Source organism: Meleagris gallopavo, chromosome 21, assembly GCF_000146605.3.
Source record: "Meleagris gallopavo isolate NT-WF06-2002-E0010 breed Aviagen turkey brand Nicholas breeding stock chromosome 21, Turkey_5.1, whole genome shotgun sequence".
Classification (NCBI taxonomy): domain Eukaryota; kingdom Metazoa; phylum Chordata; class Aves; order Galliformes; family Phasianidae; genus Meleagris; species Meleagris gallopavo.
The window spans coordinates 9,606,562-9,622,744 of record NC_015031.2 but is presented as its reverse complement, the minus strand read 5'-3'; the positions used below and the strand labels follow the sequence as shown (position 1 = coordinate 9,622,744).

At 55.8% G+C, this 16,183-nt stretch overlaps 1 protein-coding gene across 6 annotated transcripts; it reads left to right on the top strand.

Annotated features, from left to right (window-relative positions):
- The first annotated feature begins 6 nt into the window (after window positions 1-6).
- FLOT2 (flotillin 2) lies at window positions 7-13,350 on the top strand. Of its 6 annotated transcripts, XM_019622058.2 has the most exons (12): window positions 3,116-3,667; window positions 3,807-3,888; window positions 5,743-5,874; window positions 7,237-7,327; window positions 9,146-9,269; window positions 9,707-9,825; window positions 10,213-10,326; window positions 10,416-10,535; window positions 10,952-11,166; window positions 11,318-11,501; window positions 11,678-11,827; window positions 11,982-13,350. In XM_019622058.2, exons 4-12 carry the CDS (start codon window positions 7,253-7,255, stop codon window positions 12,018-12,020), a joined length of 1,140 nt encoding a protein of 379 aa, XP_019477603.1. In that variant the 5' UTR covers window positions 3,116-3,667; window positions 3,807-3,888; window positions 5,743-5,874; window positions 7,237-7,252; the 3' UTR covers window positions 12,021-13,350. The 6 variants fall into 6 exon arrangements, with proteins under 6 accessions (XP_003205340.1, XP_010720424.1, XP_019477603.1 ...); XM_003205292.3 differs by lacking the exons at window positions 3,116-3,667; window positions 5,743-5,874 and adding an exon at window positions 7-62; XM_010722122.2 differs by lacking the exons at window positions 3,116-3,667; window positions 5,743-5,874; window positions 7,237-7,327 and adding exons at window positions 7-62; window positions 5,592-5,682.
- The last annotated feature ends 2,833 nt before the right edge of the window (window positions 13,351-16,183 follow it).

The following is a 16,183-nucleotide window of genomic DNA, read 5'->3' as shown; positions in this document are numbered from 1 at the left end:
TTCCGCGGGCAGCATGGGCAACTGCCACACGGTGGGGCCCAACGAGGCGCTGGTGGTGTCAGGTACGGGCGGGCACAGCGCTGAGGGGCTCCGGCTTAAAGAGGACCCGGGGGGTCCTGAGCTCTGGGGGTGGGGCTGCGCCAGACCTGGGTGTGGGGGGGTCACGGTATGTGGGGGGGGGCCTGTGGCACTGGAGGGGTCAGCAGGTGGGTTTGGGGGACGTGGCACTGGTGTGGCACTGGTGCTCCCAGCTCAGCCCCGCGACAATGATGGGAATTGCTGAAGCTGTGGCAGGAGCAAGGAAACGAACGCTGTGTGCCTGCTGGTTCTCAGGAGGTGCAGACAGCACCTGGAGCAACGATGCTTCCCTTGGTTCCCCGTAAGAGACCCCTTCAGAAGAGCGCAGCGCTCGAGAGCCAAGGAGCCATTGTCCATCTGCACCAGGGCGTCGTGCAGGCTGTAGGGTTTGCTGTAACCTGTTCCTTCCTGAATCTCACAGCACGCAGCTCGCAGGACGGCCCAGCAGGAATTTGTGACATCAGCTGGTGGGCCAGGGCTGCTCCTGGATGCAGCACCGTGCTCTGGGACGAGTGCTCAGCACAGCCCTGGGACACAGAGTGGGCTCAGTGCCACCCCCAGACACAGCTCTGCTGCTGTTCCCTATGAGCATTGGCTCCTCAGCACCCCTGGGCAGAGCAGCAGGGTGCAGCCCTGGGTTCCGGGAACTGAAGCGTTCTGTGTGCAGTACAGAGAGAGCTGACGGTATCCGGCGCTTAATTGGGTGATATTAGGTCAGATCTGGGAAAGGGAGGAGAAATCTGACAGCAGGTCGTGGCAGCAGCTGGCTCTTGGCTTGCTGTCATACAGCTGTGATGTTTTCTGAGCTCTTTCTTTTTGCTGGTGAGACATCTCAGGCCCTCAGCACCAGGAGCAGCAGCCGTACCCTGGGAACATGTGTGCATGCAGAGATCCACAGCCTTATTTGGGAAGCAGCCTCCAGGGCACGGCCAGCACTGTGCTGTGTCCTTCCCTCTTGAGCAACACTCATTTCCTTCTAAGAAACTGCCCTGGATCAGGCAATCCATGCAGGAAATCCATGCAGAGGCCAGGAATGCTCTGGAGAGCAGAGCAAGGTGATGATGGGCTCTGCAACTTGAGTCTTATGTTGCAGGAGGAGCTGCAAGCTTCCCACTGGGGCTTGGTGCAGGCCCTGGGGAGGCTTTGGCTCCTTGCAGACTGCTCCTGGGCAGAGCCCTGCGTTCGGAGAAGCAATACCTGCTCACCCTGACGTCAGGCTTCCCACAAGATGCACAGATCCTCTCCAAGTGCGTAATGGTTTTCAGTTGCAGTCTGGCTGAACGCAGCCGTTGTGGCTCGGGATCAATCTGCTAATGCTGAAATGCGACACTAATATTTCTGCAGAGCCTCATCATAAGGAGATGTCATATTTAATGGCTGCGCTCATCTTACAGCTCCTGTGAGCCAACAGGGCAAACAGTGCAGGGCCCGGCAGCAGCTGGGACATCTGGAGGTGCCGTGTGGGACAGGTTGTGCAGAGCACAGTGCTGGTGGAGCAGCAGGGTGCTGCTTCAGCTGGAGATCAGGGTGTGAAAGGAGAAGCAATAGGGCCCAGCTCAGCTCCCCAGTGCAGCCCCACTGGAGCTCTTTGATCTCTCTCAGAGCAAGAGAAGAGCTGGCAGCTGATTCTAGTTTTGTGTCAACATTTCCTGTCAGGCTCCAGCAGTTGGGTCTGGTTAACCCTTCCCAACCTGATCTGAGCACTCACATCCTCTTGCTGCATCCCTCTTATTCCTGCAAGAGGAACTTCTGTGAGCCAGTGTACCACAAGAACAGAGCGGTCACTTGTACACGTTTTGAAAGCCAGAAATACAGTCTTCTGGAGGCCTGTGAACCCGTCCTGCTCTGCGAGAGCCCAGCTGTCCTCAGGTGCTGTAAAGTTGATATGAGCCAGGCTGGAAAACCAGTGCCAGGGAACCTGACAGTGGTTCACTGTTCAGCTGAAGGGATTTATCAAGTAAGTGCCTTGTTTTGGCTTGGGTGGTGGAATCCAGAATGTGCTTATTGAATTTGCAGATGACATTGAGCTGGGAATGGATTCGAGAGCTTTGAGAGCAGGATTAGGATCAAAGCGAACTCAACAGCTAGGCCAAATGGTCTGAAAGAAGTGTGATGCAGTTCAGTGAAGAGAAATGCAGAGAGTGCTGTTTAGGGGAGAGCAACCAACCTCATGAGAACAGAACAGGAGAAGCTCCAGGCCACCTCCTGTAGGAAAGGGAGACTGCAATCTCCAGGTCCCTTCAGAGAGGATGGCAGGAGAAGAGGTGGGCAGAGTCCTTTTGTTTCTGGGAGGAATTTTGCGGTAACATCTCAGCAGCTTTCTTGTGTTTGCTTTCATTCTCCTCTGGGTTTCTGTTTACAAGGTGGGTTCAGCTGAAGGTGTGGTTTGTGAACTCTCTGTAACAGCCATACTCAGAGTTTGAAATGGTTGGTTTTGATTTGGATGACCTCCAGAAGGAGCTCACCAGCACGACCTGCACTTCCCTGTTGTTGTGACCATCAGAGGATTACACAGACCCATCTCAGAATCCTGCATCTGATAAATTCATTTTATTAACCTTGGATGAGGCACGAGGACAAAGCCTGATTGATATTCACAGTGGCACCTAAGAACCAGACGCTGATTTTAGTCTAGACCCTGCTTTATTACGTGAGTTTCTTTGCGTATGCCTTTGCCTTCTCCCCTCTGTGTTCAGCAGTGCTCCCAGCAATCACTCTGCTTGTTTCCCAGCAACACTTCCCTGCATCTGCCGAAGAGCTCTGCTTATCTACAGATCCTCAAATCTTTCATCTCATGTCATCCAAACCAGGCAACGTGTTTTCTCTCTGCTCTGGGAAGCCATGCTTGAACACGGGACCCCTTCATCTGAAGAGGCCAGAGTGGCTGGCAGCTGCCTGGCCACAAATCCCCCATTTGTAGCAGGCCTGACTGTGGCGTGCTGCACCCGGAAAGTGTGGGGATGTTTGTGAAAGGGACAGCCAAGTGGCTGTGAGACCCAGCCCTGGGGAACAGTGGGTGTATTATAGTTGAAAAATGCACCTCCTCTGCCAAATCCCATTGTGCAAGAGGGGTTATTCTTCAGCCTTGCAAGGATTTCACTTTGTGGGTTCCTTTTTCGCTTGATCTCTGAGACTTGGCAGAGGCTGCAAGAAGTGCAATGGAAAATTAACCATCATGCATTACCAGGACAAAGCTCTGCTGCAGTCCAGTGTCCAGCTTGCAGGAAAGCAACCAGCTGGCATCCCACCTCTGTTTAATGGCTTTAGCTTCCCTGTTTTTCTTATGCTTTGAACACTTCAGGACGTACAGCATAGTTTAGCAAATGGAGCTGCATAGCAGTGTTGGGAGGCTCTGGGAAGCAAGTGTTTGGTTCGATGCTGAGCGAGGCATTGCCTGCAGAAGAAAAAAGGAATCTGTGAGCAGAAACACCTTCCCAACTTGTAACAGCAGTGCTATTAGGGCACGTTTTTCTCAGAAAACGATTATTAAACAATTGCCAGAGGTTCGTTGGAGGCGTAATGACCACGTGGATGCTGTGAAATGAACAACTTTCCGTGCTGCCAGGAGCACCTCCCTTCCTGTCCTTGGGTAATGAGGTCCTCGTACAAATGTTACCAGGCGTTGCGGTGCTGTGAGATTGCTCTGCTTGCAACTCACTCTGTTTGGGTGCAGGGTTTTCCCTGGTTGTAACAGCTCTTCCATCTGTGTTCTTCCCACTGTGCTGCAGGTGGCTGCTGTGGCTCCGACGTGAAGCAGTATGTGTATGGCGGCTGGGCCTGGGCCTGGTGGTGCATTACAGACACCCAGAGGTAAGGAGACCCAGAGGTAACCCCCACATTGCTTGTGGGTCTGGAGGACGTGCCAGGCAGAGCCGTCCCTGCAGGGCTGTCAGTGTCTGTAGGAATGCAGGGCTGGCCAGCACGTGGGAAACCGTGGATGAGCATCAGCCCTGCGCTCTGCCTTTGGCTGCAGCTCCTGCCTGCTGCCCAGCTCTGTTTTTCTAAAGACGTGCTCACTGCTGTCACCACGAGAGCAGGCTGTGTTCTTGTTTAAAAGCACAGGATTTCCTTTCCTTCCCTTTCCTCAGTCACGACTTTGCTAGTCTCTGAACTAACATGCTGTGGTACTGCTGCTGTGGTTCTTCTTTAGGACCTGTGGGGATGTTGCTAAGTGTGCCTCTGTCCTAACACCTCCCTCACACCCAGACACAGGTTTCTGCCTATGTAAAAAATAACAGGGAAGGGATAAAAACGTGACTTTTGGGTTTTTTGCACTACATGAAGGCCAGAGGTTGCAGCTAACCTTCCCTCCTCCATGTCCACGTGTCGCCACCAGCAGACAGCCAGCATGCTGCTGCCCTCCCCCTGCAGATGCTGCACAGCCATCAGTGCTGCTCACCTGGCTCAGCCAACTTGCTGCTGGCAATGGGCTCACAGCTCTTAGCTCCTTTCCTGGGACCTTGCATGAAGAGTCTCAGCTAACACCCTCTGCTTTGGCCCAGGCTCTCTGGCAGTGCTGCTATTAACTTGGGTGAGCAAAGGTTAGAGAGCTGCCTGCTGGGAGCAAGCTGTCATGTGCTGGAGGTCTGTGCACTGTCTGGCAAATGGGGCTTGGACAGAGTTGCCAGCACCCAAGCAAATACTGTACTTTAAAATCTATACCCTCAGGTCACACCATGGGGCTAAATTCTCCTTTTGAGACTGGAGTCTTTCCCAAATACCATAAGTTGTGCCAGTTGGAACCTGCTGCATGCACACGAGAGAGGCAGATTTCTTCCTTTGAAATTAGGACATCTTTTTTGGAACTATGGATGAGACAGCAGTAATTGTGTTGCTGTCAGCTGCACCTCGCCAGGTAGCGCCAACCTGGGGACAAAAGGAGTGCTTGGAGCTGGCAGGGCAATGGGCTCTTATCCTGCTGCAACCTTGAGGGCTGAGGGGAAAAAAAACAACAGGAAAAAATCTCATCTTTGTGTTGAGGTCAGAAATAAAAGCAGCCAGAGAGGCAGTGCCTCCCAGGGAACCAAATGGTGTCATTCAGCCTCTCAGGACAGCACTTGGAAGCATAGTCTCTCCTCAGTGCCTTAGCAGGGATGTGTAGCCAGATCCCTGGTGCTTTTATTTTTCTGGCCCATCTTTAATGTTGGCAGAGACAGCTAAGCTATTACAAAAAATTATTTTCTGTGTTAAAAGTGCTGCAGCAGAAAATTCCAGCTGACTTCAGGACGGCAGTGCAGGTGGGTTACAGGTGGCAGCACCTGATGGGGGTCAGGGTGAGAGCCCGGCCTCTTTAACCTCACTAAAAAGCAGCACCAGATGCTGAGAGCTCCAAGCAGCATGGGGGAAGCCATGCCCAGCATTACAGAGTCCAGGGAGCAGCAGTGGGAGAAATGCAGACCGAACAGGGAAAAAGCTGAAACCTGAAAGCCCCATCTGTCCTTTGCAACAAGTGTCTTACTCTCTGGTAACCGCTTTGTGTATTTGCTGTCCTACCCTTATTCCTTGCTGCTCAGACTGTCTTTGGAGGTTATGACCATCCTCTGTCGCTGTGAGAATATTGAGACGTCGGAGGGGGTCCCACTGTACGTAACAGGGGTTGCACAGGTAATAATCCACCAGCTTCCTAACATCACATCTAACTATTTCTGCCTCTGTTTTGAGCAGCAGCAACAGCAGCAGCAGCAGCAGGACAACATAAAAGCTAATGGTTTTCTAATGGGACAGCGAACATCTCAGCACCTTCCTCTCCTACCCCTCCTCTGGCATTTGCTCTGGGGTGCACCCTGCAGTGTGTAGGTAATGCAGACAGATGCATACTTGGCAAATTCCAAATTCAGCGTTGCTATGCTGGCTCCTGATAATGCTGCAGTCGTTTGCTTCAACTGTAACCCTTCCCTTGGCAGCACCATTTGCATTGCGTGCAGAAGTGCATCTGGCTGCAGACAGACAAGGCTGGGTTTTACACAGCCTTTGGGGAAGGTGGGGAGCTGAGCTTTGGGTCATTTCAGAAGGAAGTCTGCACCCACGTGGGGAGATGGCAGCTCTCTGGTTTTGAATACGAATTTCCACTAAGCCCTTCCTCCTCCACACAGAGGCAGTGCCCGTTTTGGATGTTGTCTCATTTAAAAGCACAGCACGGAGACCTTGGGTGAGTTGCAGCGCTGAGGAGTGGCGTTTGCTCTGTGCTGTGAGCACTTACAGACCACCGTCACAGCAATTACCGAACTTCCCTGGGACTTGCCAGCTAGGAAGCAGCACAGCATTTAATTTAAATTAAAGGTATGGATTAGGCCTTCAGAAGTCCTGTACCAGCTGATTAAAGCTGCATATGGCACAAAATGCCTGTGTGCATCCTGGGCAGCGGGACCTTGTGTTTTATCAGCTCCCAGCTTGCATGCCAGTTCAATTAGGACAGCAGCCAGGGCAGACTTGGGCTCGCAGGGATTTGTTTGAGCACCCCACCAATCCCAAACATGCCCACGGCGTGCACGTTGCAGCCCCGTGCCACCCACTCATGCTTTGGATGCTTGAGCTAATGCTGACCAACACGAGCAGGCTGCCCCGTTGCTCTGTGTCCCAGCATGTTCCCAGCTCGGTGCAGCTGCTCCTATCTATGGGCTGTGCTGCCTGGAGCACAGCTCGTGTGTCACCATCTTGTGACCTGCAGATCTGTCCACAGCACCTTCATCCCTTGCCAAAAGCAAGATATGCTTTTGGCTGTCTGACCTCAAAGGAGCTGGAGACACACGACCCAAAGGCAAATAGGAAAAGTAGGGAGAGTGAGGGAGGAGGGCTGTGTTAATGTTAACCCAATGAGGGAAGAGGCATGGCTGCTTCTTGCAGCACCAGCATCACGGGGGTGACGCAGGGTGGGTGCATCTGGGCTCCGTGCTGTGCTTTTAAACCAGTGACAGCAGCCAGAGCTGGGGACCCAAAGCTCCTGGCCGCCTCACCAGCCCTGCTGATACATTCCTATAAGTGGTGTTTGGAAATCTCCTTCTTTTTGTCCAAGGTGTCCTGTCTGTCTGCAGTCACATACAGTTCTGTGCCTGTCTCGCATTACCCGTAGGAGTGCAGCTGGTAGCCAGGGCAGGAGGTGCAGGGGAAGGCAGAGTGTGTGTTACCTGGAAACGTGCAAATATTTTACGTTTTTGGCAGGATTTCCCTAGAGATAATGACGTTACAGCCCAGGTGTGAGGACGTAGAGACGGCGGAGGGGGTAGCTTTAACTGTCACAGGTGTGGCACAGGTACAGTAACTCCAAACCATCATTTCAGGAATGCATGTCTCTAACTGGCTTTCCCCCCTTACAAGGTTGCTGTTGTCCTGGAACAGAAGCCAACTGCTCTGAGACAAATTCTGGTACAAAACCAAACTGTCTTCTTTGGTTTGAGCACGGTACAGCATGTCCATGTTCTAACAGGGGTCGTGACCTCTCCTCTGCCCAAAATCATTCCTCTTCTTCCAGTGTCACATTTGGCCCTGTGGCAGATGAGTTGTGTGGGTGACTTCATGTGTCTGTGATGTACCGTGGTGCCCTTGGAGCTGCGTGACACTGCAGGGCTGAGCCATTCACTTCTGAGATGGTGCCGAGTGTTGGGTTGCTTTGGATTATTAGTGTGTGGGTCTTGTTGCTCTTCATGGTGAGTTAAAGCTTGAAGAAAGAACTTGATCTCTCAGGGCAGTAGAATCTGTGTGTGAAATTTCTGGCTTGAATTGAGTTTTGGTTGCCTCAAGCCTTCTTCAGACACAGCCAAAACCTCACGTGCACCAGGAGCCTCCCAGGATGAGCGCTGCAGCTCTTTAACAGCTGTGCATTGGAGAAATTCCACCCAGTGCTCTTGCAGGGGCTCTTTGCTTGGCCCTTGGCAGACAAGGTGCTGTAAGTGGGCTGTGCTCAGCCAGGAGCAGTGTCTGCATCACTGCACGCAGCAGAAGGGCTGGGCACACCCGTGGCTTCAGCTCTGTCTTTGCATGGTTGGAGAAATGCATGCACCTCTGCCTCCCTCACACACTTCTAATAAAGCTGTCAGCTTCTCCATCTTCTGTTTGGCAACACTCCTTCATGGGAGGGTTTTGTGAGAAGCTCTTTTTAGCTTCATTTTGGGACATCTCTCCCACTACACACACAGCAGGATTAGGCTGGGCACTGCATGCAGGCAGAAAGCTGTACCACCGGGTGCCTTGCTTTAAAAATGCAGCTCCAAATCCACCTTGTCCAGGTCATTTACTATTCCCACTGTTGTTTTTTGCTTGTTGTTGATCTGTCACACTCAGCTGAGGTTTTTGGCATTTCTTTGTGTGATCAGGGGTAGCGGTGTGGTGTTGAACTTGTCGCCCCACAGACCTAGAAATAGTTGTGTTGCTTTTACTGGCACTTAAACCCTGAATACGGGTCTGGCAGGTGGCAGGATGAGGTCTGTAGGTCGTGAACCCACCAAGAGCACACAGTGGAGCTCCCGGAGGGTCTCATTTGGAGGTCTTTGAGCCAGGATGATGCTGGGCTTTCAGGTGGCAGCAGCCAGGGCTGGTGGACGGGACATGGAGGGCTGCCCCCCCCACCTGCACCACCCAGCCCCGCTGTCTCCATCAGAGGGTGCTGTGAGACTTTCTCAACACCCAGCCGTGCTGGCTGCATGCTGATATGGCCCCGCTCCCCCTCCTGCTGCTGCCACACACACAGACATCCTTCTGTCCTGGACCACCAGGAGCTGCCGCTTTGGGACTGCACTCAGGAACTGGGGCTGTGTGCTGCATCTCCACTACCTGACGTACCCAGTGGGGGTTTTAAGCCAGCTCTGGGAATTGGCACCAGATGGTGAGGAGCAGGCTGGCCTGGTGCTGGCACGTGGGGGCACACGGAGCCCCCAGGCTAAACACGGTGTGCTGTGGCCATCTCGTGTCATCCCTCCTTGCAGGGAACACCGTGTGGAACCCCCGTTCCCCTCAGTAGCATGGGGATCTGGCAGCCTGGTGGTGGTGCTGCTGCTGCTGCTGCTGCTCTTGGGTGTCTCTCCCACCTTAGACAGGCACAATCAGCCCCTTTGGTTTTGTCTCCTGTCTCCAGGTGAAGATAATGACCGAGAAGGAGCTCCTGGCTGTGGCCTGTGAGCAGTTCTTGGGGAAGAACGTGCAGGATGTGAAGAACGTGGTCCTTCAGACACTGGAGGGGCATCTGCGCTCCATCCTAGGTGCGGATGGGCTCACAGTCTTGCAGGCATCTTGAGCAGCTTTTTTCCCCCTGTGCTGGCTGACCCCAGCAGTACTGCTGCCACCATGGCAGGCCACGATGGGTGCTTCCTCTGCTGACTGCAGATGTGGCAGCTTAGATTGTTCCTCCCCTCCAGCAGCTCGTGCTGTGCTGCTGGGTGTTGTGATAAATGAGTTTTCGGTGCCTGCAGTAAGAGATGTCTGAGTCCCCACGGGTTGCAGGTAGCCCTGTGTGTGGCTGCGCTTCTGAGATGCTGATGTGCAGAACGTGGGCTGGGCAGTGAGCTGTGCCCTTGTGCCCAGAGCTGACCTCGCTGTTTGTGTGATTTGGGACAACTAGGATGTTGCTGAGCTTAGACCCATGCTGTTCCATGCTACTTGTTCCAAATAAAGTGCTTTGCCTGCCTTCCCTCTGCAGGCACTCTGACGGTGGAGCAGATCTACCAGGACAGGGACCAGTTTGCCAAGCTGGTGCGAGAGGTGGCAGCTCCAGACGTGGGTCGCATGGGTATCGAGATCCTGAGCTTTACCATCAAGGTACGCCCAGACGTGGTGCATGGCACTGTGGGACAGCCAGCCGTGCTGTGAAGCAGTGACAGAGCCTGACCCCGGCTCTCCCACTGAGGCTGATGGAAAAGCAGTGGCTGACAGCCTGCCCCAGCCCTCCAGGGGTTTCCATGACAGCCGCTGTAACGTGCCCTGCATCCAGGCAGCACTGTGCAAACAGGAGAGCTAGCTGCTGGCCGAGCCCCCAGGGCTGGAGGGAGGATGCCTCTCCCTGTCGCGCCTGGTTCTGCTTGGCAGCAGCCTGACGTGGCTCTTCCTGACCCTGGCCTGACAAATGATTGCTCTGAGCTCCTGCGGGAAGGCAACAAGATGGAGTCGCTCATTGGAAGCGGCTGTGACTTATCTTCCCTTCTCCAGGATGTCTATGATAAAGTGGATTACCTGAGCTCCCTGGGAAAGACTCAGACTGCGGCTGTCCGAAGGGATGCAGACATTGGTGTGGCAGAAGCTGAGCGGGATGCTGGCATTCGGGTGAGTGCAGGGCTGTGCTGAGCTTCCCAGAGCAGTGTTTTGCTCCAGCTGCACACCCTTGAGCTCTGCTCTCCATTTTCTCTCTGCAGGAGGCAGAGTGCAAGAAGGAAATGCTGGATGTCAAGTTCATGGCAGATACTAAAATAGCAGATTCCAGGCGTGCCTTTGAACTGCAGAAAGCTGCCTTCACTGAGGAGGTCAACATTAAGGTGAGAGGTATCTGACAGCCTGCTAGTGTCCCCTGGTTTGCAGTGGTGTTGGTTGCTCTGAGGCTTTCCAGCTTCCTCCCTCTGCATGTTTTGAGAGCTGGGACTGGAGAACCCAGGTTTGTGTGTCACAGTGCACGCTCCTTGCACCGCATTCCTCTCCTACTCTGTTGCCATCACTTAAGTGAGACTAGGGAGAGATGGAGTGTTGGGGAGAGTTGCCTGAGTTGAACCCAGAGCTGTTTTTGTTTGTGAGAAGAGCACACAGAGAGGGACTGCAGGTGCAGCACTGAGGACTGGGATGTCACCCCTGGGTGGAGATTTGACCCACGTCTGCTTTCAGAGCCTGCCAAGGGTCCTTATGTCTGCACCCAGGAGGTGGTGGCCAAGCCCCCCGTTCTCCTCTCTCCCCCATGCAGACAGCTGAGGCCCAGCTGGCCTACGAGCTGCAGAGTGCCCGGGAGCAGCAGAAGATCCGCCAGGAGGAGATAGAAATCGAGGTGGTGCAACGCAAGAAGCAGATCGACGTCGAAGAGAAGGAGATCATCCGGAAGGAGAAAGAGCTGATAGCCACTGTGAAGCGGCCGGCTGAGGCCGAAGCTTACCGCATCCAGCAGATCGCCGAGGGGGAGAAGTGAGTGAGCCTGAGCTGCTCAGTGGGGACACAGGGACCTGTCCCGTGCCTGGCTGTGCGCTGGGCTGGGGTGGGAGCGCTGTGCTCTGACCCAGCTCGCAGGCTGATGGTGGAGGTGTTGGCTGCTACAGGGCTCGCTTTGCCTTTTCAGGGTAAGGCAAGTCCTCCTGGCTCAGGCGGAGGCGGAGAAGATCCGCAAGATCGGAGAAGCTGAGGCCTTTGTGATTGAGGCCATCGGGATGGCGGAGGCTGAGAGGATGAAGCTGAAGGCAGAAGCGCTCCAGAGCTACGGGGAAGCTGCCCAGCTGGCTCTGGTGCTGGATGCACTGCCTGAGGTGAGGAGGGAGCAGCTTTTCCCTGCTCTGGGCTGGAGGTGGGGAGTTCCCAGACTGGGCCGGCTCTCCTGGAAGCACAGAGAGGCCCCACGTGGTGTGCAGGTCCTCACCCTGTGGGTCTGACCAGCAGCTCCGTGGCTGCGTGCTCATCACACGCTCCTTCCCTGCCTTCTCAGATTGCTGCCAAAGTGGCTGCTCCGCTCTCCAGAGTGGATGAGATCGTTGTTCTCAGCGGGGAGAGCAGCAATGTGACATCTGAGGTGAACCGCCTGCTGGCCGAGATCCCCGCCTCTGTGCGTGCCATCACCGGTGTGGACCTCACAAAGGTGAGCTGGGCACCAGCAGCAGCCAATGGCTCTTGGGTGTGGGGAATCGCCCTGAATTGTTCAGATTTTAGGCAGCCTCTTTCCACAGCCCTGCCCTTCTGGAGCTCCCTGCATCCTCCTGCGGCCCTAACAGTTCTCTCTTTCCCTGCTACAGATTCCCCTGATCCAGAAAGCCACTGGGGCCCAGGCATGAGACCCAAAGCGTGTGAAGATCACTCCCTGTTATGCACTCCGACATCAACTGCCTTCAACACTTGGGAATTCCTTTTATATCAGAGACAATTGGAGTTTCGTTTTTAAGCTCTGGTGCCTTATTTTGTAGGGCCAGAAAGATGCATGTTCAATCAGCCGCTCTTTTTGTTACAAAGGGTGGGAGGAGATTTATTTTCTAACTAATTGTATATTGTATCCAGCCGGTGTTTGGCTCTGATCCACGGTTAGGACTGGCAGCTTGTCTGGTGTTGCTGTTCTCTGTCCTCAGGAGCTCGCAGCAAGGGCTCAGCAAGATGTGTGCAGGCACCAGGACCTGCTCTGGGCTCCCTGCCCTCCCACTGCGACCCTATGGGGCGCTGCCCAGACCCTGCTGCTGCCCACAAGCTGGGTTTGTGGTTGGCTTTCCACGTCTGTTTGTCTTGCCTGCAGCCTGGGCACGGCTTCCCAAGGTGGCAATCCCACCCTGGTCTGGTGATGCTGGGGCACTGCCAGGGCTCAGTGCCTGCTCCCATCTTGCCTTCCCTCAGGGAATTTCCTGCTGGCCTCTTGCTGAGCCCTGAGCCTTGGTGCCGTGCTGCTCCCCACCCTTAGGTTCCCTGACCTCAAGGAGCGCTGCAAGGCAGCTGTGCTGCAGAAATTCCAAAAAGCAGCATTGTGCCAAAGCTGTTCGATCATACCAGAGGAAGGCAAGCCACCCAGGCTGCTGTTCCTGAGTGCCACCATGCCTCTCACCTCTGCTAGCAGAGCAAGAGCCTGAATGGCATGGGATGGCACAGGGCACTGTGATGGGAACACGTTCCTCCTGCAGCCGACCTGCAGCACTCCTGCAAACCCCCACCCATCTGGCAGCCCATGGCTTTGCTGTCCCCAGAGATGCTGTGGAAAGGTTGTCCCCTCTGTGTCCCCCGCAGTGCCACCAGTGCACTGACCTTCACCCTCTCTGTCTGTCCTGCTGCCTGTGTTTGGTGTGGCTGTGCCTAAAAACGTGTGCATTGAATCCCAGCTGGTGGGATGGGAGGGGTCCCAACTTTGTGCATCCAGTGCCACAGCTCAGTGTCACCCTGTTTGCAGAGGGGTGGCTGCTGGGTGCAGAGACCCAGGCCCACTTTGCTCTGGCAGTGCCACTGGTGCTGCAGTGTCACCTCATTGCTGTACGGGAGGGGCCAGGCCTTATCAGCCCCCAGCTTGTGGCTGCCAACCCCGATCTGGTGCTTGCTGATGGGTGTGCCGGGCAAGGCTCCCTATCTGTGTGTGTGTGCATGCCTGCACCGTGTCACTGCTGTGCGATAATAAAGCCTGTCACCTCGTGCCCTGGCTCTCATCTTGTGCCTTCTGTCCCCACTCCACACCCCCAGCGTTTGCCCTCCTGGCAGCCCACCTTGGCTGCACTCAGGTGTCCCCCCATACCGTGTCCCCATGGTCCCATCGCCCTGTCCTCAGGGCTGCTTCCTGCCCCACACTACGTGGGGTTCAAGCCCTGTTCCACTTTGCTGGGTGACAGCAGCTCCCTGTGTCACTCAGGGACCCCATTGCTGTGGAGGCAGTGATGCTGGCAGGGACTGAAGGCTACTTCTGTCCCCGGGTTGGTGGCACTGCACACCGGCTCTGCACCTACGGGTGTGAGAGATGTGAGAGCTGGAGAATGGCTTTCAGCGGGGTCTTCAGCAGCAGGAGAAGGGAGGGTTGTGAGGATGGCACTTCCCAGTAGGAGGCTGAGGATCTGGTGCAGGGTGCCCAGAGGTGCCCATGCTCCATCCCTGGAGGTGCACAAGGCCAGGTTGGGCGCATCCTGGCAGTGCCCATGGAGGGGGTCGGACAGGGCAGCCCAGAATCCTTTCCAGCACAAGCAATGCTGTGACTCCATGTCCTGGGACACCTCTATCCCCAGCCCTGTTCTGGTTCCTCTGCTGGTACACGTCCTCCCCATGTGAGTGAGGACATCCAGCAACCGGGGGGCTCTGTAGACACAGCCCCCTCGTGCCCCCAAGCCCCTCTGTGTCCCACCAAATGCTGGGCAGGACAGAAGGGCCCCCCGTCCTGCACGCCCCACGCAGGGTGGCTCTGCAGATAGGTGGGTGGGGATGGGTTGGTGGCTCCTTATCTACAGCCAGACACAGCCCTGCAGCATTGGCAGAGGGGGGCTGCAGTACCAAAGCCCCCGTAGCTGCTCTGCAGTGCCACACACTTGGCAGTGCATGGATGTGGAGAACAGCTGAGCGAGCAGCAGGGATGGGGACACTGGGAGACACTTCAGCAAAGTCCCTGCTCTGGGTGCTGGCTGCTTGTGCTGCTGGGGGCACTCACATCACAACAAGGTCCAAAGGGAGCAGGGAACAGCCCCCTGTCATCCCAGGTCCTGGTGTCCTCATGTTGCTGGGGACACACTGCTGCTGGCAGCTGTTCCACCTCCTGCCAGGGTCTGACCACGCTGCCCCTGTCACCCAGAGGGGACAGCAGGGCTGGGAACACCTTGCACCCCCATTGCAGGGTCCGCAGTAGCCACCCAGTGCTGCTTATCTGGGTCTCCAAGCACGCAGCCCTGAAGGGGACTTATCATGTCCCTGCAGGTGGCTTCCAGGAATGCCACCATGTCCCTGCCCTGCCGGCACAAATAGCACAATGGCACGGCTCTGGCTGCAGGATGTGACCCTTGGGGGGACACACAGGGCTGGGGACACGTATGGGCAGAGCCACACACCGGCACACACAGCCAGGCGCTGCGGCTGTTTGGGGACACACATGGCCAGAGGCCACGAATGGCCACAGTCATGCACAATGAGGTGACACAACCCTGTTGGGGACACATGGATCCATCTTTTGGGGTAGCATATGTGACACAGGGACACATTGGGCATGAGTTTGCCATGGGCAGCTCTTAGTCTGGGAGGAAGGACTGGGGATGATCCTGCAAGGGGATGGCCCCTGGGACCCCCCTGTCCTCGTGTCCCCCACAGGCAGAGCTTTGTGGGATGGCACAGAGCTTCTGGAGGCTGCCTCCCCTTTCCCCCCTTGCCCCCCCGGGCATGAAGGGGTTACAGGGCCACACCAGCTGTGCTGTGCAGATTTGAGATATGCAGATGAGGCTGTGCAGGATTTATAAAGTGGGTGCAGCAGCAGCACCCCACAAAGCAGCGGGGTCACCCCGAGAGGTGGGTGCTGCCTATGGGGACGCAGCGGGGTGGTGGTGGCACTTTGGGGACGGGGTGACACTAACGATGCTCTCCTTTTGTTTAGGTGCTTCTCATAACGCTGCCTGCCGCCCTGGGCTGGATATCATCATATACTGTAAGTTCACTATGAGACACTACAGTATAGATGATGTACTCCCCTGGGCTGCACCTGGCCCTGAGATCTGCTCCGTGGGACTGCACTGTGGGGCACAGGGGGGTTGTGGGGCACCCTGAGGAGTGGATGCAGCCAAGGACACATGGCTGGCAGGGAAACCGTTACCATTACTGAGTTTAGTAATGGTAATGGTTCTGCTGACAGCCAGGCACGCAGCGTGGCATGGATTGGTGTGAGTTGGTGTGGGTTGGTGTTGTGGGTTCAATAAAATCAGAGATGGCACAGAGACGGTGGCTCCTTCCCTTGTGTGTGGGGGTGATCAACTTTGGGGTGTGGGGGGGTTTGGAGTGGGACAGTTAGTGGTGCTGTGAGGGGTGTGGGGCACTAAAGGGGCACTGGGGGGGATTGCACTGAGAGGTGTGGGGGGCACTGAGATGGGCTGGGGAGCACTGTGGGACAGCGGGATGAGTTGCAGAGAACATGGAGCACAGAGGGAGCACGGGGGTGGGCTGCAGGAGACACTGGGAGCAGCGTGTACACTGGGGGCACTATGCACACTGGGGGCACTATGCACACTGGGGGCACTGGGAACGCTGGAAGGACCAGAAGCACTGGACACGCTGGGAGCACTGAGGGCAATGAGAGCACTGAGGTGTACTGGGCACAGTGGGCACACTGGGAGCACTGGGCACACCACGCTGCGCCGCCGCCCGCACTGATGGGCTCCACACGGCACGGCCAGCAGGGGGCGCTACAGCCACCACTGCATAGGGCGGCGCCCTAACCCCCTCTCCCTCCTCTCTATGTTCCCCCCGCCCTCTCCTCCAGTAGGAGCGGCCGCCGTTCGCGCTCCCGGCC

What these genes read in the sequence shown, in the direction of transcription:
- FLOT2 (XM_003205292.3), top strand. Translation starts at nt 14, where the DNA reads ATGGGCAACTGCCACACGGTGGGGCCCAACGAGGCGCTGGTGGTGTCA. An exon ending in CGAGGCGCTGGTGGTGTCAG is followed by an intron (nt 63 to 3,806) that starts GTACGGGCGGGC and finishes ACTGTGCTGCAG; the next exon opens with GTGGCTGCTGTGGCTCCGAC. An exon ending in CCGGTGTGGACCTCACAAAG is followed by an intron (nt 11,828 to 11,981) that starts GTGAGCTGGGCA and finishes TCCCTGCTACAG; the next exon opens with ATTCCCCTGATCCAGAAAGC.